This window comes from Corythoichthys intestinalis, chromosome 5 (assembly GCF_030265065.1).
Source record: "Corythoichthys intestinalis isolate RoL2023-P3 chromosome 5, ASM3026506v1, whole genome shotgun sequence".
NCBI lineage: Eukaryota > Metazoa > Chordata > Actinopteri > Syngnathiformes > Syngnathidae > Corythoichthys > Corythoichthys intestinalis.
This window is the reverse complement of record NC_080399.1, coordinates 19,424,411-19,448,203: the sequence shown is the minus strand read 5'-3', so window position 1 is coordinate 19,448,203 and position 23,793 is coordinate 19,424,411. Positions and strand designations below refer to the sequence as shown.

The 23,793-nt window shown below is 38.5% G+C and overlaps 1 protein-coding gene across 2 annotated transcripts in view; it reads right to left on the bottom strand.

Moving 5' to 3' along the window:
* tubgcp6 (tubulin gamma complex component 6) overlaps window positions 1-22,950 on the bottom strand; it is a 66,244-nt gene extending 43,294 nt beyond the window's left edge. Inside the window, exons 1-9 of one of the 2 annotated variants that reach the window (XM_057836748.1) lie at window positions 22,618-22,950; window positions 20,605-21,411; window positions 17,338-17,501; window positions 14,852-15,065; window positions 8,462-8,620; window positions 5,970-6,091; window positions 5,777-5,840; window positions 5,579-5,688; window positions 5,411-5,502 (exon numbers count right to left, since the gene is read on the bottom strand). In XM_057836748.1, the coding sequence (XP_057692731.1) occupies window positions 5,411-5,502; window positions 5,579-5,688; window positions 5,777-5,840; window positions 5,970-6,091; window positions 8,462-8,620; window positions 14,852-15,065; window positions 17,338-17,501; window positions 20,605-21,390 (1,711 nt within the window). In that variant the 5' untranslated portion in view covers window positions 21,391-21,411; window positions 22,618-22,950. Of the gene's footprint in view, window positions 1-5,410; window positions 5,503-5,578; window positions 5,689-5,776; window positions 5,841-5,969; window positions 6,092-8,461; window positions 8,621-14,851; window positions 15,066-17,337; window positions 17,502-20,604; window positions 21,412-22,323; window positions 22,578-22,617 lie in introns of those variants that run through there. The other variant, XM_057836749.1, reaches the window with a different exon arrangement.
* Window positions 22,951-23,793: the final 843 nt, after the last annotated feature.

Sequence of the window (23,793 nt, the reverse complement as noted above, 5' to 3'; positions counted from 1 at the left end):
TAGTCTTTTAATCTGCCAGTTAGCCACGCCTACCATTATAGGGCTCTAGCGTCCCCAACAGGTGGATGACGTCAGCGGGAGACTGGGATCATCGGTTTTACTATTCAGCCCATTATGGGGGAATTATTCAGAACGAGGAAAACGCGACAAAGAGAGCCGCAAAATGTCATTGTTTCTGTCGATTTACTTCAATATTTTAACAGGATATTCGTTTTATCCAAGTATTTTCCCAAATTGCTAAATAAATGGCATGGTCATGACAAATAAGTCTTGTGCTAAATGGAATATGAAATAATAAAAATGCACTTATTCAGGACGACATGACAAAATTACTCCATAATGGTCAAAACTGTCGACTTCACCTTTACTGTTGCACCTCCCAAACGATATTTTATGACACCTAAATCGGACATATGTCATTTCCCTTCCCCGGCATCAGAGAATGTAAACAAACCAAGAGGCATGACAGCTAGCCGACATGCTAACCCGAACCGAGTGATGCTTCAAAGTCTACAAAGCGGAAAATCCCACGTAACTAGCCCGGATTATTTGACATGATGACTGGGTTGTCGATTGTCTTCGCGGACCGGCAAAACGCCCGGTGGAGAGCAATTTATAGCTAGTTCCCAGGAGGAGGGCAGCTGCAGTTGTTGTGCAGCTAACGTGCAGCTAATGTGCATGAGGAGAGCTTTTTACATGCCCATCAATGATCAAACGTAAGTAGTCCTTTATTTAAAGAAAGTTTGTAGTGCTTACTTTGTAATCGCTGTATTTGTATTTGACATAATACAAGATGTTTACTCACTTCCTCGTAAGTCCAATGGTCCCACAGTAGTAGGGTTTGTTTTGGCCAATATCCACGGTGAATGGGAACCTTTTGAAACTCCAAAAAGGCGCATATGCCTCTCCCTCATAAAGCAAGATTTTTCTGCAGCCGTTTGGCTGGCGTGATGGGAAAAATAAACGTATTAATCCGCAAAATCAGCTGAATCCTTAGTCCTCATACACAACAGTACGGCTGTAGAGTGAAGACAACGCCTTCAATCGTACACGTCACAGCGCCCTCCTCCTCAATGCAAGACCGAAGCCGGTAGTCACTCATTTTCATGGCGCGGGATTCAAAAAACTAAATAAATATAGCGATCGCTTCCACACACATCCAAGCGGTCCATATCATTCAGGAGCATAAAATACCGCGTGTATTATTAAATAAACATGCTTTTTCGTGTCACATGCACTTTAAACTAATTCAATGCCCATGCCCAACTGCAGATAGTTTCACACACACAAATTTTAAGTAGAGTTGTCCAATAATTACTTTTTAGCCGAAAACCAATATCACGATATTTCAAAAATCTGATACCCATATCAAACATCCATTCATCCATGTTATGGCTAATTTAGTGGTTCTTAACCGAGGGTTCGATTGACCCTCGGGGTTCGGTGAAACGGTCTCAGGGGTTCGGTGGAGCCTCTGCAGCTGAGGTCAACAGACACTGACTCATCATGTCTATAAGCGATGGCATGTCCCGCTTGGCCATCACTGGCTACAGATGATCACGTGACATTGCTTGGCCAATCAGTGCTGCGAAGAATTTAGTGCACTCAGGAGCGATACAACGTGTGAATGTCATCATAGTATGTCGTATAATTACTTTCTTCATATTTTAATCCATACTATTTTGAGCAAAAAAGAAAGTGGTTGGACGAATATGTACAACATGGATTCTCATGTATCATGGAATGGGATGGGAGTCTGCGTCCTAGCTGCATGATTTGCAATACCAAGTTAAGCCACTCTAGCCTCGCATCGGCAAAACTAAAAGAACACTTCGAGAAGCTGCATGGAGATGGGGAATATAAGAACACAACGCTTGCTGAATTCAAGGTGAACAGAGCCAGATTTGACGATAAGGCCACTCTGCCTGCTCTTTGAGTTGTACCCATTAACAAACCGATTCTCACAACATCATATGAAGTCGCAAACTCGATCGCAAAGCAGGTATGTAATTTGTTGCGAGTTCATGCACTATGTTGGTTTTGTTCTGCATGGTTCATTTTGTGCACTAGTAGAAAAACTATGTCTTGAATTTGGGAAAAAAAAAAAAAAAAATCCCATTTTATTTTACACTTAAGTAGGATTCGGTGTATGTGCATATGAAACTGGTGGGGTTCGGTAGCCCCAACAAGGTTAAGAACCACTGGGCTAATTGTATTGTGATGCCCCACTGGACAATCTAATAATGATAAATGTAACAACTTCAAGGATTTTCGATAAACTTTCTATGGACAAAAAAAGGGAACAACTTCAACTGAAGTTATGGAAAAAGTGCCTATATTGCACCGCTATATTTAAAATAGTGTAAACATCGTTTTTTATTCTTATTTATTTTATTTTTTTATCAAGTGCAAGTGCAAAGTACTAATAAGGCACTGCCATATATGGCTCACTCAGTGCTTCTGGCTCAAAATAACAACAAAGACACAGAGCTTCAGTGCAGTGAATGAGGTATGTAATGAGTTAATAATTCTTTAGTTTTCAATCATTTATTGCTCATTTAATTTTTGCACCATGAATGCAAATTGTCTGCTCACAAAACAAATCCCAAGCACCTATGTTTGGAGACATCTAATGGTCAATAGGCATAACTGCTGTGCTAAGCTGTGACCAGCTCTTGTAAAAAGGTAAAAGGCTTCTAAATTAACTTCAAAGGCAACATGCATATTGGCCCGGAACCGATAACGAAAAACCGATGTCAATATTATCCGATATCATTTTTAAATGATTTTATTGGCCGATATTATCAGCGACCCAATAGTATCGTTTATTTCAACCGCCAAGCTTACATAATTTTCAATGCCTGGAACATTTAGTTGAATGCTTTTTAATGCTTCTTAGGGCCTGAATTTTGACAAAATCCACTTAATGACTTTTAATGGTTCTTAATGACCTGCATGAACCCTGAATAAGAAGAGGGAGAGCAGTGAACAAGTTATAGTGTACAACATGGTTCTGTGGGCTCCTGATTCCTGCTGATTTTTTCCAATAACTTGATGTAATCCTTCAAAAGCACAAGGACAAATTCAGCAGTGCAATAAAAGAAACATAATGAAATCATTCTTCTTCCACGAGAGTATATATCGCACTGGATTTTACAGTTGGAGATACAGCTTTCGAAAAATGAAAGCAGAAGTCTAGATGAGTGTGTGTCTGTATGTGTGTGGATGTCACCTAAAAAGCATTTAGCCATCCATTGTTTTGGTATTCAATTCGTCTATGGACAAAATATTCCAGTAATTGATTTGTCAGATAATTTAAAAGCATAAAAGCAGCCATTTGAATTCCAAAAATGAACAGCCTGCTGCTGTTATTTGTATAAAGTACATATGAAAAGACTGCATATAATCTCAAAGGGGCAGACAACACCTTTATCCTTTGAATAAATTGGAAAAAACACAGAATTTCATTTGTCTGATGTGTGTGGAAAAAGACTTGAATCAACGGCAGTATTTCCAGAATGTTCACCAGTATTATTTTAGCCAATCAAATGTTAGTATCCCAGATCACCTACCCTTCCTCGTGATGTAATTAATACCCATGATCAAATGCACATGCGCACGAGTCTATCAGTTTTGATTATGTGTGGGTAAAGCTGACGTCACAAAAGGCTGCACTCGTAAGTGGCGCCATTTTTTGCATTTAAACCTTTTCTCCACTATCAGAGGTTGAGAAAATTCGCCATTTGTATACTTATATACAGTGGTATCAGTGGATACGATCATTTCAACATCCGACGTAAAATTTGACTCGTTATTTGTCTGACATATGACGACATGCTCAAAATACGACGATTTACAGCAACAATTTCATTGTTTTCCCGTAAGACGGCAAAACGACGGATTTTCTTGTGATAGAAATCAACATGAGTCCCAAAAAGGTTGGTGCAGGTGGGGAAAAAAAAAGGAAAAACGTGACGCTTGCCATTGAAATGAAGATGGAATGGCGTACCGCAAGCTAGACGTCACTTCCGCTCATTAATATTCATGACATTAGGTACTGTTGCTAAGTAGGGACAAGCATCCGTTTGTCCCTAATAGGAAATGAATAGAAATCGTGTACGAAGGAGATGTTTACAGAACTAAGCCTACCAATTCTCTCTGAAAATGATGTGCCTGGTGCCAAATTGACTGGTAAAGATGGGGAAGAACATAAAAATGTTCGGTTAAAGAGATGGCTTTAGTGTCGAAGGCTGAAAAAGACGAAAAAAACGAGCCGACCTAAGCATAGCTTTAGCTTTTTTATCGACGGGACTGACAATGACATTCTCCTGTTTCAACAAGCTATCCTTTACCATCAGCCCTGTCTTTCTTATATATCCTCTGGTTGTCCTACGTCTCTTACCGTTTTTGGGGGTAATTTAGTTAGCTTTGTGTAGCGATCGCAAATGCTACTCAGTGACAGCCAACGAACACTTTTAATTTTTTCATTGATAACACATCTTAATCCTATAATTTACTTAAACTTCCCCCTTACTAAAGTTGTTTTATATATATATATATATATATATATATATATATATATATATAACAGAAACGGTAACAGTGGCATAACAGAAACGGTAACAGTGGCAGTCAGATACCATTGTAATTCTTTTCAGGTCATTCATTGTCAGACAGAAGCAGTACGGCACAACGTTACGCCAAAAAAATAAGTTAAAAATATAAAAATGGCTTACCTCTTTGTCCTCTGAAAGACCATGCCAACCCAACATAAAGTTTCCTGCATATGAAACGTGAATGGATTCGCCGAGCTAGTGTTAAAGTCCGCGCAAGTTGATTCGGTCTTCACATTTTTTCCTCCCGAGTTTTTGGTTTCCGGAAACGTATGAAGAAAACATCCTCATGTGTCGTAATGTCTAGAGTCGTTTCTCTAAGTTCCAAAAAAGCAATGCGTGATCGGCATGTTCGTTTTTGAAAGATTACCGGAGAAAATTAGCACTAATTACGTTGGGTCTATGCGAGGGCAGGTCTATAATGTCCCACTTCAGCTTTACTTCCGCTTTACGATGCGACGTCACGGTCTAAAAATAGCCTGCGTGTGGTACGCCATTAATAGAAAAATATGAGAGTAGTGTGCACGTCAGTGAGCTGGCTCGACAATTTGGCCGGAATATGTCTACGATCTCGACAGTTCTCCTCTGACCTCCGTTCGCCAGTCTTTTTTAAGTTAAGGTGACAATTATTATTATTGGAACATCGGCAAGGAAGTTGCCAGCGTCGTTAGTTTTTTTTTTTATCAATTAATTCAGAACTTGTGCAACACAACACGGCTACCGTCCAACATAGCCGATGCCAACAACAACAAAACATGAATAAAGAGAGTAAAAACTTCCCATATATAAATAAATACCTCTATAGCTGAGGTACTCTTCATTGACTTGGATCATGAACTCGCCATAAACGTCTCGAAACACGCCGCTGTACACCCAGTCGGATACGAACCTGAGAAATGAGATAAGCCGTGGTCAAACACAGAATGTGGATGTTTTTCGGAGATCTGACGGCACCATGCACTGACCTAGTGTACGGCTCGCAGCTACTCTTGAGGAGCGAGAGCAGAACTGGGTAGTTCTCATTGCTGCAGTTGTTCTGGGCTTCGTTGTACAGGTGGGAGAGCAGTTTCACGCCCTGCAATCAACGCCGAGCGGCTTTGAGATCTGAAAAGCGACACGCGGGCCAAACTGGTGTGGAGCGCTGGAGATGAAAAGCAACTTACCACAGGGAAGGCGGCCCGGTCGCCACCCAGAGGGCCGTCCACATGGCACAGTTCTGACAGATACCTGAGATGAAAGTAAAGTGGCTCATTAACTTCAAGGTCCTCTCTGCTTTAATCTAATTGTAAGGGCACCACGAAAGGCTTTAAAATTAAAACGGGGACCTTAGTTGTACCCTCAAAAAAAGTACTTTACCTGAGCTGTTGGCCAACTTTGCGGAAGAGGAAACCAATGGTCAGCAGGCTGAGTCTCGGAGGAGTGCTGAGAACACATGCTCGGTAGTAATGCAAGTACTTTCTCAGACCCCCTGTGAACGCCTTCGGGACACAGAGAAACTGTGACTTAATAGCACCCTCAATACATTGCGTCAAATCTATTTGAACTGGGACGACTGACAGTGAATGATCATCTTTCAGTGCCATTGACGGCGATAGACGTCTAATCCATTTTGACTGTGTGACATGAATCAACGTCTGTTCAGCCAAAATGGATTAGATGCCTATCGCTGTCAATGGTAGCCAATGAGTTCATAGCATGGCTAAGCTAACAACCGTAGTTAGCGTAGCGACACAAAATGGCGCCTCATAAAGTTTCTTAATTTTATTGTTTCATATTTATGAGGAGTCTCTGTATAGGTTAGCGTTCCGACTTGAATATACTATAAATTTATGTTACATTATTGTAGTGAAATGTAAACCAGCATTTGAATTAATTGATATTGTGTGTATATTTAACAGAGTAGTGACTCTCAAAGTGATAAGCTGCTCTAGTATAGAGAATCAGGAGGGTCAAAGTAAAATGAATACAAAGTATTATTAAAATTTAAATATTTCAATATTTTATTGATTTTTTACTTATTTAAAGCAACACTGGATAACTTTTCAACATTCATAAAATATTTTCATAACATTTGTGATGATATGTGGACTAATAACTAGTTGAATGACACCTCTTTTATGTCTTGAGGAGGTCTGTATCACTTTCACCAGCACTACCTAACTTTAAGGACGGTGGCCGGAACCCTGCCAAAACTACAAACTTAGGGACTGCTTTATGGCATACATCATTTCCCCCTTTCCCCATTCACTATAAAGACGGAAGCCATTGTGAACGCTTTCGCGCGAATTCTGCTGAGATGGCAGAGCAACAAAAGAGACAAAAAGTTCTGTCCGAGGAGGGAAAAAAAAAAAAAAGCAGGCTACCAGGATATTCAAGAATAACCATTGGCCCGGCTTTCACTTACTGGCATGACAGACCCCCCATACACACCCGCTCAGGTCGGGTTAGGGGGGTTGGCCACACGGTTGCAAACTGTCATATGCTATTGTTTAGCCACAACTGGACATTACCTTATTACTATTCATCCTTCACACAGCCGCTGGAAACAGAAATGTAATTTAATCCATTTGTAGGCGAGCTTGATTTTTGATTGCTTGATGATTTTACGACACAGTGCAGGTGTGTGGTGGTCCTCATGGGAAACGTTGTCTTCCATAAGGCAAAACCGCTTTTGTCCACCGGCGTCGCTAAAATCGACCAAAACTGAAAAGTTACAATGTGTTGCTTTAAGTATTTAAATATTTAGACATTCTTATGTTAGCATATTTATGTACGTATTTTTATATATATAATAATTTATTATTTATTTGTTAAATTCTTAATTTATTTCATTATTTTATTCCATATTGGCTGTCATTTTTGGACTTTTATTCTGGATTTTTTCATCCATTGAAATAATAACATTTTAATGACATATTTAATTCTTTTTTAAAAATATTTTATCAAATATATTTTTATTTCATTTTGGCACTTGTACTTGACTCTAGTGGTACACGAAAGAATAACTTAGTGCATTCAAATTGTTTGAATGTTTAATACTTAAAATGTAAATCTTTTTTTTACAATAACAAATTACAAATGCTAAAATGTGCCAAATGTTACGTTAGTTAAATGTTCATGTGTCAATGACATTGAAAATGCGTAGCAATACAAATTTTGTCTCGTTTTAATTTGAACAGTTATGCTTCCTATGCTATTGTGCTTTAATTTAGCTAGGTTTATTATATTATTTTAGTTTAAAAACAAGTGCCCCAGAAAAAACACATTACATATATATTTTACAACTAGGTCGGGTAAAAAATAATAAAACAAAACCACCGAAAAGGAACTACCAGGTTCTATTTGCATTTTTCAATGAAGATGAGTGAGAATGCACGTTTATAAACACGTCTTGAATCCATAATTACTAATCACAAATGGCACTTAAATGGCATTTCTCAGTAGGCTTAAACAGTTCAATTTGTACGAATTTATCATGGCAAAATGCAGTTAATTAAAAAGCGTGTTTTATCACAAATAAATCTCCAATTAAATCTTACTTCAATAATTGTGTTGACAATTACATGACGTGCCCTGTCTAAGGCAGTGGAGTCTTATGCAAATTTGAGTTAATTTAAACATGAGAAGCGAGTGAAAGCGTTCATGTGTGAGACGTGAACATGACAAAATGTTCCTGCACTTAACTTTTCTGCCTTAATGTTTTAATCACTACAGCAAGTATACGCAGCAAACAGGAATTAGTCAGAAAATAGAATCGGATTGGCAGTTGGTTGCTGCCACAAAAATACACACAACCCTGTCAGCAAAATTCCTAAAAATTTGTTCATGAGAGCGATCCCAAAAGATACCTGGAAGACAAGGCCCTTCTTTTCAGGGCTCTGCAGAGAAAAGCGACTGAGCCTCAGGTAGTAGGTGCCATACTGGGCCAGCTCTCCCAAAAGACGAGAGACACTTTCCGGAGAGACTCCTGACACACACACGCCAGGGCGGACGTCGAACTGGACGCTCTTGGGAAGAGAATTCATAAACAACGCAGGAGTTCAGCCTAATAACATTTAATAAAGCGTCTGTATGAAAAGATATCACATTTCACAGTGAGTCACGTCCGTTGTGTTTTGTGGTTTATTAATATACGAGCGCGACTGTTCGGTGTTTGTTGTCCTTATGGATTTTTTATGAGAAGTTGCTGGCCAGCACACTTCTGGGAGACACAATATCATGCAATGCAATTTTGTACACAACGCAACAACTGCTGGAGCTTGCGTGACAGTGTTGAGCTCAGCAGGCCACATGTTTTAAAAGACAAAAGATGTTGTAAAACAAAATAACTCATCTTCAGGAGGTACCGAACAGTATATAAAATCTTTATGGGGAAGCAACCAAAAAAGCTCTCTGGTGATTTAATTTTTTTCTGCAATGAGTTGAATTTTTAATAGGTTATTTTATATTCTTGTGTTTTACGCTGTTCTTGGAGTAACTGTAAAGTAGCAGAATAAAAGGGAAAAGGGACAAAACACAGGGAATCTCAAAATAAACTGGTGGATTTCTGATTAAGTTTTTTCTCATATAGCAATGACACAGCTGGCCAAAAGTATTGGCACACCTGCAATTCTGTCAGATAATGCTCAGTTTCACCCAAAAAATGATTGCAATAACAAATGCTTTGGTAGTAATATCTTCATTTATTTTGCTTGCAATGAAAACACACAAAAGAAAATGGGGGAAAAAATTAAATCATTATCATGTTACACAAAACTCCAAAAATGGGCCAGACAAAAGTATTGGCACCCTTTGAAAAATCATGTCATGATTCTCTAATTTGTGCAATTAACAGCACCTGTTATTTACCTGAGGCACATAACAGGTGGTGGCAATAACTAAATCACACTTGCAGCAGGTTAAAATGGATTAAAGTTGACTGAACCTCTGTCCTGTGTCCTTGTGTGTACCACAGTGAGCATGGAGAAAAAAAGAGCTGTCTGAGGACTTGAGAGGAAAAATCGTGAGGAAGCATGGGCAATCTCAAGGCTACAAATCAATTTCCAAAGACCTGAATGTTCCTGTGTCTACCGTGCGCGTAATCAATAAGTGTAAAGGCCATCGCACTGTGGCTAACCTCCCTGGATGTGGACGGAAAAGAAAAATTGACGAGAAATTTCAACGAAAGATTGTGCGGCTGGTGGATAAAGAACATCAACTAACATCCAAACAAGTTCAAGCTGTCATGCAGTCAGAGGGTACAACAGTGTCAAGTGTCAACCCGTACTATCCGTCGGTGTCTGAATGAAAAGGGACTCTATGGTAGGATACCCAGGAAGACCCCACTTCTGACCCAGAGACATGCAAAAGCAAAGCTGGAGTAGAGCATTTTCTGACAGAATTGCAGGGGTGCCAGTACTTTTGGCCAGCAGTGAATCATCAATAGTGTTGTAATATTGTGGTGTTTGTTTAATTTGGGACGGGATTCAATAAGCCCAGGCTTCTCCCGTCAGCCCTAGTTTTTTCTACGGTTTTCTTCGGGTTAATCTTATCACAATGCTATATTGTAACTGTCAATGATACTGATGACAATGACAATAAACAACTAAGCAAAAGACACTCCTTGACCATTTTTGGTAATTAAATTAAATAAATAAAAGTAACTTCATAAATACCTGGTAACTAGGGTGGTTCTGATCATGTTTTTTTGCTCCAATCCGATCCCGATCGTTTTAGTTTGAGTATCCACCGATCCCGATATTTCCCGATCCGATTGCTTTTTTTTTTGCTCACGATTCATTCGTTCCCGATCATTCCCGATAATTTTCCCCGATCATATACATTTTGGCAATGCATTAAGAAAAAAATGAATACAACTCGGACAAATATATACATTCAATAATGTACTGTATTTGTTTATTATGACAATAAATCCTCAAGATGGCATTTACATTATTAACATTCTTTCCGTGAGAGGGATCCACGGATAGAAAGACTTTTAATTCTTAAAGGATAAATGTGACTTTGTATATTGTGACTAAATATTGCCATCTAGTGTATTTGATGAGCTTTCAGTAAATGATACTGAAGCCATTTAACTTCTGCCCAAATGCATGATGGGAAGTGCAACCATGACTGTGCGTAGTGGTACTAATTGATATATCTTCTCTGCGTTGGGAAATAACACAGGGTGTTAAGAAAAAGATCAACTACTACCTTTCGTCCTCTCATTGCTTCCCACGATATTTCTAATTGTTTAGAGCAGGGGTTTTCAACCCAGTCCTCAAGGCACACTGTGGGTCCTGGTTTTTGTTCCAGCCGATCCAGCAGAGACAGTTGAACCAATGAGGCTTCTGCTAAAACAAGCCACACCTGACTGCAATCAACTGATTGCACTTGTAAAACACCAGATTGGGGAAAAAGTGTTGTCATCTTGTTTGGTAAGAATGAAATCCTGCACCCACAGTGTGCCTTAGTGGAATAGGTTGGGAACCCCTGGTTTAGAGAGGGATTGTAAGGCTTTAGCCAATTAAAAAAAGGCTTCAAAGGCTGCCAAAATTCTCTCATTTTACGTTGCCTTTTAGCTCTATGTCTATGTAAAACCATGCCATTATAGATTGAACGCGACAATGCGTGAGTGGGTAGTGCAGCGCATGCGTTAATTGCGTTAAATATTTTAATGTTATTACCGCCATTAACGCGATAAATTTGAGAGCCCTACTTTAAGCCAAAACTAAAGACTCTGGATGAGTGTAAGACATTTTGTCTGTAACGTTAAATACAATTAGAAAACGATTTAATTAAAAAAAACTAACAGTATATTAAAATAAAAGGCATGTCCGATATTTTTTTGCCGATTCCGATACTTTGAAAATGACATGATCGGACCCGATCGATCGGCACATCTCTACTGGTAACCTCATAAATACCTGGTGTCCACATACGTGGAAATCACATTTTGGGTCTTTGCTGCAGGCCTCATTAAAAATATTTGTTATACAAGAGAGGCTTACATGATCCAAAATGCGATGTACACATATGTGGACTAGGCATGTGCCGGTATGAGATTTTCACGGTACGATAACCATGAGCAAAAATACCGCGGTATCACGGTATTGCAATTATAGCTCCAAAATTTTGAGATGTATGGGTTTAAAAAAAAAAAAAAAAAAATCAATTGAACAGGATTTTTTCAAAACATATTTGCAAATTGGAACATGAATATAATGTGAATATAAATAAATTAACAAAAAATAACAAATATTATATAAAATTAAAATAAATAGAACCTAGACTATACCAGCCACAGCTCAAGTTGCTCAATATTAGAGTAAGAACAAAATAATTGCTATAAAAAGTAAAAACACTTCTAAATAAAATTAAAAATATATACTGTATGACTTTTTTTTTGAGGGGGGAAGCTCAAGTGAAGTTTCGCCATTTTCAGCCACTGTGTCAACTCTAGTCTACATGATGCCATGCCTTTGTGTTAAAAAGAACAAAGAATTTATAAGTTAATAAGTTAGTTAAAAATGTATAAGTTAGTTTTATAAATTAGTTAAAATGTAAATATTGTTGAGGAAAGGTTTCATCCAAAAAAAAAAAATAATAAAAAAAAAAAGAGGAGTGAGACCTCTCTCAATTAGCGATCTTTGACGCGATTCTTTTTCTTTCCCCCCTGCATTCAAGCTTTTCTCTCACTCAGCGGCTGTGAGACATAAAAGAAGCTGCTCTCCCAGTTTAGCCTAGGCTAACATTCGTCTTTGTAAGTTTTAGTTAGTTTGTATATTGAATTTGAAAGGAAAATGTGTGTTTTGTTTTTGGCGAACTTTTTAATGGAGCTACTGCTATCCTGTTGAACCTAATCACACATGGAAAAATACAATTGTACAGCGTTTTAAATGTATTTATTTGTATATTTCACCACGATTTGAGAGCTCAATAAATTGAAGAAAAGTACGCCTTGTGTTTGGAGGATTTGTTTTTGGGTTTGCTGGCTGTTTAGTGACACTCACGGCAACAAACGGGAAGGGGTGAGCAGTGCCGCACCAAACCACTTCGGCTGCATTTTGGCACATGAAAAATAGCGAATACCGTACTAAGGTATGACGGAAAATTTTAGTGGTTTTGAAACCGCGACGTTTTCACACCACGGTAAACTGTGAAACCGGTAACCGGCACATGTCTAATGTGGACACCAGGTTTCAATTGTATTTATAATAAAGGTGCTATATGGAGTTTGTCACTGCATAACTGCACCCGGTGTTAAACTTGTGCATGGCGTGCATGCTTGTATGCGCACGAACATAAAGCAACGAGCGTTTGGCCAATAAAATCAGCACCAGAAACACAAGAAACAGCAAAAGAGATTGTTAACTGTTAGTAGTGGGTTAGAAAAGTGGGTTATAAATATGTTTTTGCCAATATTTATTTGCACAATTTATCGTTTGAACATCGCCATTGCAATGTGCGCATGCACAAGGGTCCCATCACACAATGTACAATTGCTTTTTTAATTTTTCTGAACATGTAAACTTTTGTTTTGCATCATAAAATCATTAATAGTGCAGACATGTCCTCCTGAATAACTTTTATATACTGTACAGCCATAGACTTCATAATAATATTGACGGGTCACATCAGTCATACACTCTGCCATGCCTACAAGTAAGGGGGCCTGCTTACATCAAGAGGAGTTATTCTCAAACACACTCACGCAGAGATCTAATGCCTGATTTTGGCTGAAAAAGTATGAAAGCTGTACTGCATACAAACAGGAAGGACTGTCTCAGGAGTGATTTGTTCAGGATTCAAAGTAATTATAATATTTTTCGTACCATGCATGCTTTTTGGATCGTGAAAATAATCAATGGGAGAAATTAGCCACCACGGCATTGGCGTCATAGTTCACTATATTTACGTAAAATAAATGCTACCTGCACGTTTGGTTTTTTTTTTTGCTTTGAACCAAGAATCGAGACTGTTTTACGTCCATATCGATAAAGAATTCAGGGATTTAAGTTTTTATTCACAGAATTTTCAACAGAAAAAGCTCTGTGATGACTAGGTGGCGCTAAAGTGGCTTAAAAACTAGCAGCACATTCGACATATTTACATAAAATAAATGCTAACTGCCCGGTTCTTTGCTCTTTTAACAAAGAATCTAAACTGTTTTACGTCCATATCTATAAAGAATTTAGGGATTTAAACATTTATTCACACAAATTTTCAACGGAAAAAGCTCTATGTGGTGATAAGGCGGCGCTTCAGTGGCTTAAAGACTAGCAGCACATTCGACATATTTACGTAAAATAAATGCTAATTGCCTGGTTTTTTTTTTGTGTTTTTTGCTTTTCAACGTAAAAAGCTCTTTGTCTGTTTTACCACTCGGTCAGCTTTGACGGAGATAGGCCCCCTATTAATCGCCTCCGCGCCGCGTCAATATCATTATGAAGTCTATGATACAGCAATCTTCATCATTCACAGATGACCCCTCTTAGCCTGGATTAAACAGTATTATATTGATACAATGTGGTCATGGTGAGTCAACCACAGTCTTCCCAAACAGAGCTGTTCAAGTCAACTGGTGAAAATTCTTCAAGTTTCAATATCACAATATATATCACAAACCCCCCCTAAAAATCTCAATGTCAGGTTTTTCCAATATCGTTCAGCCCTAGCAGAGACTGGGTGAAACAGAGGTGCTACCATGGGGACGTGCGTGGACGTGCGCAAGCACAAATCAGCCTAGAGTGTTCGATCGAAAGGGAAGAAAAATGACATTTTGGGACAGTCTTCGTTAAAATGTCAGGGCATTGGTGGAATATGTATGGAGTACGAAAGTATTTTAAATTAGCACAAAAAAAATTGTAAAATATCTATAGTATCTTTACTCACAATTGCATTTTTTTATATGAATAAATACAATTATGAATTAAAAAAACAATCAATACAATTAAAATCAATAAAAACAAATACACTCTAGTTATGGCCACCAAACATTCTAAAGTGTTTTTTTTTTAAAATGATATTTCATAATATTTTAGTCATTGACATTGACAGTGATATCCATTGAATTGGAATGGATGGCATTAAATTTTTCATTGCCATTGACGGCATGCTGCCAACCCTTCCCAGTCAAAATGGATGTCTAGTGCAGCCAATGGCAGCCAGTGAGTTAAATGAGTGCATAATAAAGGGTTAAATAACCTTTATTGAATTATTTGGATGCTAACAGATGGCTGGTGAGTGGATCGTACCTGGTTGAGAGGAAAGGTGGTGGACGCCACACCAATCAGCACGTTCAGGAGGTCTCCCACGAGCTGCCCTTGAGAGTCAACAGGCAGTGGGATGAGCGGGGAAGGTACGCTTCCACTGACCACCCTCATTTCGCCCTCCCAGAGGCGATAGAGCTGGTCAAAGGCCTCTCTGCCACTCTCGCTAAGGTACAGAGACTCTCTCCTGCCCGGTGGCCTGGAAAAACACTCATTTGGTCAATAAATGAATCCTGTGCCATTTGTTGTTTTTTTAACACAAAATCAATTTTGTCTGTGTCCATGAATATGTATCGATTTTGCCAAAGGGTTTTCTAGATGAATTTTAAAGCGCTTTAGGCAACATTATCTGCTCATATTCAGCCGAATGTTTAGAATTCATTGGGTGGCGTTTCAGAGTGCAGATGGACAATAACACCCAGAAAGTACCGTAATTTTCGCACTATAAGGCGCACCTGACTATAAACCGCCACCCAGCAAATTTGACATAAAAATTTCATTTGTTCATAGAAAAGCCACGCTGAACTATATGCCGTAGCTGTCCTCACTGAATTATGGGATATTTACACTAAAAGAACTAGGGTTGTTCCGATCATGTTTTTTTTTGCTCCCGATCTAATCCCGATCGTTTTAGTTTGAGTATCTGCCGATCCCGATATTTCCCGATCCGATTGTTTTTTTATGCTCCCGATTCAATTCCAATCATTCCCGATAATTGTTCCCGATCATATACATTTTGGCAATGCATTAAGAAAAAAATGAATAAAACTCGGACGAATATATACATTCAACATACAGTACATAAGTACTGTATTTGTTTATTATGACAATAAATCCTCAAGATGGCATTTACATTATTAACATTCTTTCTGTGAGAGGGATCCATGGATAGAAAGACGTGTGACTTTGTATATTGTGACTAAATATTGCCATCTAGTGTATTTGTTGAGCTTTCAGTAAATGATACTGTAGCCAGGCCCAAATGCATGATGGGAAGTGGAACCATGACTGTGCGTAGTGCTACCAATTGATATATGTTCTCTGCGTTGGGAAATAACATAAGGTGTTAAGAAAAAGATCAATTGCTACCTTGCTTCCCCACATTGCTTCCCATGATATTTCTAATCATAGGGAGAGGGATTGTAAGGCTTTAGCCAATTAAAAAAAGGCTCCAAAGACTGCCAAAATTCACTCTACTCATTTTATGCTGCCTTTTATCTCTCTATATAGGTAAAACGGCGCCATTACAGATTGAGCGCGACAATGCGTGAGTGGGTCGTGCAACGCATGCATTAATTGCGTTCAATATTTTAACGTGATACATTTTTTCAAAAATTAATTACCGCCGTTATCGGGATAAATTTGATAACCCTACCTTAAGCCTAAACTAAAGACTCTGGATGACATATTATGTCCGTAACGTTAAATACAATTAGAAAACAATTTAATTAAAAAATATATATATATATTAAAAAAAAGGCACGGCCGATGTTTTTGCCGATTCCGATACTTTGAAAATGACGTGTTCGGACCCGATCGATCGGGACATCTCTAAAAAACCTTGCAACACTTTATTTGACAGCGGCGTCATAAGACTTTCATAAGACCAAACCTACTACCATTAAGCTTTGAACTAATTGGCTGCAAAGCCTCATTGCTTCAAGAAGCTTCATTTTGCCATCACTGTTCTCTTGGGGGAGATAATCAACCTCTGCTGCTACCTGCTGTTAACACTGTTGTCGTCCAACATGCCTCCTACCATGCATTGCAGCGCTACAGATGTAAATAACAATCACAATTCAGGTTCTGTGCTAATTATTTCTGCAGTTAGTATTGTAGTTGTTTCATTAATTGCTAGTTATGAAATTTGTTACACACACAACAGTTACTGTTGTAGTCGTTTCAATAATTGCTAGTTATGAAATCTGTTAACACTTTATTTCACAGTGGTGCCATACGACTGTCATTACACCATCATAATTATGATATGACACTGCCATGATCATTAATGAATGCTTATGACAGACATCATTTTGTGTCATCCGGCAAATTCTCTCACTTCTGAATGGATGTAAAAGATCCGAGCTGGACATAAATGGAGTTCGTGACATAGTTTGCCGGATGACAATTAATGACATAACATTCATTAATGCCCATCATAATGTCATGTGATAATTATGACGGTCTTATGGTAGTCTTATGAAACCGTTATCAAATAAAGTGTTACCTATTAACTCAAATAAATCAATGATTAAGCCGCACTGGAATATAAAACGCAGGATTCAAAATGAGAAGAAAAAATAACGTCTTATAGTCCAAAAATTACGGTATATTATAATATCTTTTCACTGTGAATTTTAGGAAGCTGACAAGTTTGTCTTTCAGTGACAAACAAGCTGCGAATGTGTCACAAATTGCTCTTAGTTCAAATGATGAACACTGTCAAAGTTGAACCAAGACGTAAGCCTTACCAGCCGACCGACTCCCAGCAGCAGCGCAATCCGGGCTCGAACGTCCGCAAAGCCTCCCACATGTCCACCTCAGGAACGGGGCTAGGCTCTGACTGAGAGTCCGGCGTCAGGTTGGAGGCAGATTGGAAACCTTCATCGTCAGACTGATCCAAACATGGTGGAACCTGCAATCAAGAAAGATGGTGCAATAAAATTGATATTGGTAAACATTTTGGGTAGTAAATAGGCTTCATACTTTGTTATTCTAACTTTTAACCAAAGGGGCGAATTTAATTATTTTCCGGGGTCGGTAATCGGTCGAGGACTCAAAGTATAACTGACTGCGACTATGGAGTCAGTTTGTCACATTAGCCTGCTAGCGCCGCGGACATTTGTGGTCATTAATACGACCGTATAAGTGCACTTGTTGCAGATTTCCATACATAGGGTTATGCATGAAAGCATGTTTGTGCTTGTAATGTCAGCCGTTTCTTGCTACTTTAATGTGAGACGGAGTGAAATTTGTATTGACATGCTATATAATCACTGTGTGGTAATTGTTTTATGGCAGCTAGATGGCTTCATTACCATATTTGCCGTTGTAAGTTACTTCAGTCAGATAATACCTGTTTAGTGAAAGCTCACATTTGGCTTCCATTCAAACTGTTCCAGCATTATAAGGTATTAAGATGAGATAAAAGCTAGACTTCCAGACTTGATGTAATTTATTAAATTATGTAAATTCTCTTCTATCTTATCAAGTTCTTTAAACCTTGTGTTTTTTTGTTGTTTTTTTTGTAAAGCAAAATAATGCTGCATTTTAATTTTTGGTAAAAGAAACTGGAATTTAGTAGTTTGAAAGAAAAGTTTTAAAAGGGACTATTTGGAGTTTGTCACTTTTTTTACTCACGACTGCCACTTCTGGCATACAGCGTAACTAGAACTCTTGCACGCTTGCATGAGCACTAACATAAAGCAAAGAGCGTTTGGCCCATCAAATAAGTCTTAGAAATGTAAAAACTAGGGCTGTCAAAATTATCGCGTTAACAGGCGTTAATTTTTTTAATTAATCACGTTAAAATATTTGACGCAATTAACGCACATGCCCCGCTCAAACAGATTAAAATGACAGCAGTGTAATGTACGCTTGTTACTTGTTTTTTTTTTTATGTTTGGCGCCCTCTGCTGGCGCTTGGGTCCAAATGATTTTATGCTTTTAAGCACAATGAGTGAGCATGGTGTAATTATTGACATCAACAATGGCGAGCTACTAGTTTATTTGTTGATTGAAAATGTTACAAATTTTAATAAAATGAAAACATTAAGAGGGGTTTTAATATAAAATTTCTATAACTTGTACTAACATTTATCTTTTAAGAACTACAAGTCTTTCTATCCATGGATCGCTTTAAGAGAATGTTAATAATGTTAATGCCATCTTGTTGATTTATTGTTATAATAAATAGGGCTGTCAAAATGATCGCGTTAACAGGCGGTAATTAATTTTTTAAAAATTAATCACGTTAAAATATTTGACGCAATTAACGCAAGAATGCCCCGCTCAAACAGATTAAAATGACAGCACAGTGAAATGTGTACTTGTTGTGTTTTTCGGAGTTTTGGCGCCCTCTGCTGGCGCTTGGGTGCGACTGATTTTATAGGGTTCAGCACCCATGAGCATTGTGTAAGTAATTATTGACATCAACAATGGCGGGTTACTAGTTTATTTTTTGATTGAAAATTTTACAAATTTTATTAAAACAAAAACATGAAGAGGAGTTTTAATATAAAATTTCTATAACTTGTGCTAACATTTATCTTTTAAGAACTACAAGTCTTTCTATCCATGGATCGCTTTAACAGAATGTGAATAATGGTAATGCCATCTTGTTGATTTATTGTTATAATAAAGAAATACAGTACAATATTATTTGCACGTTTTACTCACTGACTATGCCATTTCTGTTTGTTATTTATAATGTTTTGTGTTTGTCACTGAATAAACAGGTCAGTTTCTTGTTACCAACCGTTGTGTGTTATTCAAACTCACCTAATTCAGCTGGCTAGTTGTTATCAAGAGTACTAAAACCTTTTTCAACATGAGTCTGACAACTTAGTAAGGAGGCTAAATAACTTTAAACTTTAACACATGCTCAAATAAGTCAGTTTCGGTATCGGCCAGTATCGGTATCAGATCGGAAGTGCAAAACAATATCGGTTTTGGATCGGAAGTGCAAAAACCTGGATCGGGACATCCCTAGTACTTATGTACCGGATTTTGAATGCATATATCCATCTTGTGTCTTATCTTTCCATTCCAACAATAATTTACAGAAAAATATGGCATATTTTATAGATGGTTAAAATTGCGATTAATTGCGATTAATTAATTTTTAAGCTGTAATTAACTCGATTAAAAATTTTAATCGTTTGACACCTCTAATAACAAACAAATACATTACTTATGTACCGTATGTTGAATGTATATATCCGTCTTGTCTTATCTTTCCATTCCAACAATAATTTACATCTACATCTACAATATAGATGGTTGGAATTGTGATTAATTACGATTAATTAATTTTTAAGCTGTAATTCAATCGATTAAAAATTTTAATCGTTAGACATCCCTAGTGAAAACAGTTAGTAGCAATTCTAAGATGGTGAGAAGAGTGCTCGCCCAGAGTGGTTGACCCGAACCTTCTCTATTGAAGGTAAGAAAAAGGGTGTTTTGGGGCAGTCTCAGTTAAAATGTCAAGGCTCTGTTTACATATCAGAGAATTGGTGAAGCATGCATGGAGAAGAAAATTATTTTGCATTAATTCTAAAAATTCCATAGAGTCCCTTTAACTTTTTAATTTTTTTTTAGGGAACTACAACATGTTCAGCTAAGAAACAAAGGCTTGTTTCACAAGTAATTTTTTCATTGTTTTACAATAAAACAGGAGTTGTTAGAATACTAAAGGTGCATGTTGTTGTTTAAGAAAAAAATCAGGATCGGCAAAATTTGAGATTGGTAGGTCAGGCTTTTAGAAAAATCGATGATTGGCCCAAAAATTTTAAACTACTCTACAACAAGTAACAATCCACAGAAAAAAAATAAATACGCAGAAAAAAGTACTGTCTGGAGCGCATTTCCGAATTCTATCAATCAAGGAACAAAGTGCTGTACCCGTAAACAATTTTTAATTTGTTGAGGGTAATTTTGCATGTATAAAAAGGCACATCCAATTTCTTTGAGGTTCATTTAACTGTGAGAAATGAAAAGCAAAAAAACAAGCCTCATACCCTGATGGCAAGTCCAGTTACATCTATGTTGCTGGGCACAGGAGGAAGGCCCAATTTGATATCCAAGTCTGAAGTTCGAGTGTGCTGCAAGGCTCCAAACAAGGTCAACCTGGTGTCCTTTTCAAATCTTTCCTCCGCATCCATTCTAGTCTTGAGAGTCAGCAAGCCCGCGCACGGCTGAGCTTCCATCAGGTTCTGAGTCTCACACAAGCGTTCCAAGGACGCCCATTCCTCCCCACATACGAGCCCCCAGGCACAGGCCTCCAGCCTCTGAAGCTCCTCACACTGGTAGGGCCAGGGCGCGGGCCTCCGTAGCACGGGCCTCTCCCGCCTCATGTAGTCCCGACTGAAGGAGGGTGGCGGCGGAGGTGTGGAGCCAGCCAGGTGCACCAGGAGCTCGAGGATCGAATCTACCTCGTTCAAGCCGGAGGACGCCCCGTCCGGAAGCTTCTCCAGCAGCTCCTCCAGCCTCTCTGCCTCTTCCCGGCAGCCTGCCACTCTCAGGTCAAAACATATCATCAGGACTCTGTTCCTTGGAGGCGAGTTCACCGTGACGCCCGACAAGGCAGGTGCTTTGGCGGCACTCTGGAAAAGCTTGGACAGCAGAGCACCGTAGGCTCGCTTCTTCAGAGCTCTCCGAAAACCTTCTCTTGAGACGCCTCCAAGGGCCCGACGCTTCCACGACACACCGGCCAGGCTGCTGTCACACAAGGCGGTCAGCAGCTCGGGGACGCTGCAGTTTGTGTTGAAGCCGGACTTGATGGGATGTTGAGAGCTTGGGTACATCTTGACTCTTTCTTGTCCAAGCTTGATAAGAGAAAGGATGATGAAAGACAATGATTAAATTGTTGAACTATTATTTAAAGAGCATTCATATAGCATCTGATCTGCTGTGAATTGGCACTAAATACAGTTATTACAATAACATTTATATGAAAGAATAGAATCAGATCAGGAGTAGCAGATTGTTTTTTTAATATTACTTCAGTTTACTTATTTTAAAGTTATTTTCTGTCTTATAGGGCGAACCAAACTATTGAAAAGTCTCCTTGGTAGTTTTACTGAATATAAGAAACCGCACCTTTTAAGTATTTAAGAACTTGCCTTAATACTCAAATGTTTTGAGGTACGTCATCATTCAAGAGGATGAGAAAGTGCCTCAAAACCTTTGACCAAGGGTGTACAGTCTTGACTATGGCAATAAAAATTATCACAGCTAACTTTGGGCAGTTTTGCCCACTTCTCTTTACCGAACCAGCGAAGTACTGATTGCACAGCAATGTCTGCCACCAAAGATGTTTGATAGACTTTAAGTCTGGTTAAACATTGTTCCACCATCACCCCGATCTGTAGTCAAGAGCACTTTGGAGCAGGTTTTCACGGATCCCACCCACATTTTCTTTTAATAACAATGAGTGCATCCGGGATGTTTACGTACATGGTTGCATTCATTCACTCCTGACACCGGCATGCATCCACAGCATAATTCTGCTTTGCACATGAAGTAAATTAACGTATTATTGTTACTCCCTTATAGGTTATTCGAGGCTCATCATCGTTCTTGGATTTTAACTAACATTTTTTGGGACAACAGTTCTTCAACTTGACAGATTAGAACCAAATGATGCCCAAACAATGCCGTCAGAACGACACAAATAAATCACAGACTTGAATTAGCTTTCGAAAAATATAATGAATTAAAACTCAATTGCAACTCACTGGTCACATAAACTCCAAGTGATAAATACGAGGTTTCCCAGGTTTTTCAATGTAGCTTCCACGTCCAGTTCATATGGGTTGCCATCACTTTATAGCTATCATAATTCTTAAAACTCTGGGGGTAAGGCGAACATGTGAAACATATAATTTAAGATATGAATCTGGATTTCTTAGAGATTACTTGAATGGCATTATTCATCTAGGTTTTCGAATATATTGATGTGCATATTTTGTATCTTAGCAACCCTTAGCATGTTTTCCAAATGACGCATTTAGTATTATTTGCAGCCATACCGCTACGATGCATAAAGTCGTCGGCTCATTCGGTTTCAGGGAGTATCATCCCGATCCAGTCCGGGTTAGGTTCTCCATGAGAGATTCATTCCAGCATCCTAATACATGCTAACTGTTATTAGCAACACTATAGCTATCCTGCTAGCTCAAGAGCGTTCCATACCAACCCCGGTCACAGTATTATTTATTTCAGTAGCACAATGAACTAATAGTTGGGTTCTTGTTTTTGAGAATTGAACGCCAAGTCGCCAATTAAATGCGTTATTTAGCTGTGTTTTTATTTGTATGTGGCTAATGGTTAGCCTGTCATTTGCCAAGTAGTCTACATGCCAACCTCCTTGAAGGCGATTGGAAAACCAAAAGACATATAGGCGTTGATTGGCTCATTCATTCCGTGGTCCACGCTTATTGGTCAACAGTACGAGTCATACACCGCGCTTTGGAAATGATGCATTCACGTGACGCCACAAAAATGGTAAAATATCATTTCTTGCCGTACCTAGAGCCTGGCTACTTTTGAGTTTTACATATATTGGGGGGGTGGGGGTGGGGGGGGGGGGTTGCCGAATGAATGTAACAATAATATCCTGATATTTGTAGAACATATTTTATTTTAGCATTTCTTATCAACGCCATACAGTTTTGTATTACATCTGAAATATTTATTCACAAATAGTATACAGCGGAAAACACTCAGGTGACTTGAAGTTCCACCCTGAGACCCCCAGTGTGGCCAAATTTCAAAATTGTCCGATGTGCACGTGTGATACATCATTGGAAAGCTTAAAATCGCAATTTTCTGGGGGTAGAAAATTTTGGAACATGAGGGTGTTTTAAAAAAAAGAAACATTTTAAATTAAACAGCCAAACCCTAACTGGAGGTGAGAGCACGAGAGAGCATACTTACATGCGTACTTACTTTGTTTCGATCCAAAAACTCTGTGTAGCATGTTTCACCGAGTGTCAAGACAAAGATGTGAATGGCCAAAGCCGGATTTTGGGGGGATTTTATGGGTAAACATGGTAATATAACAAGAGTCGCGATGCAGAAATCACAGACATCAAGGAGTGGTGAAGATGTTCTTTTTCATTTATTACCCTTTTAAACATTTTTTTTTCCAATTTTTCCTTGTTTGGATTGATTATTTATCATCGGGGAAAATGCGACAGTAACCA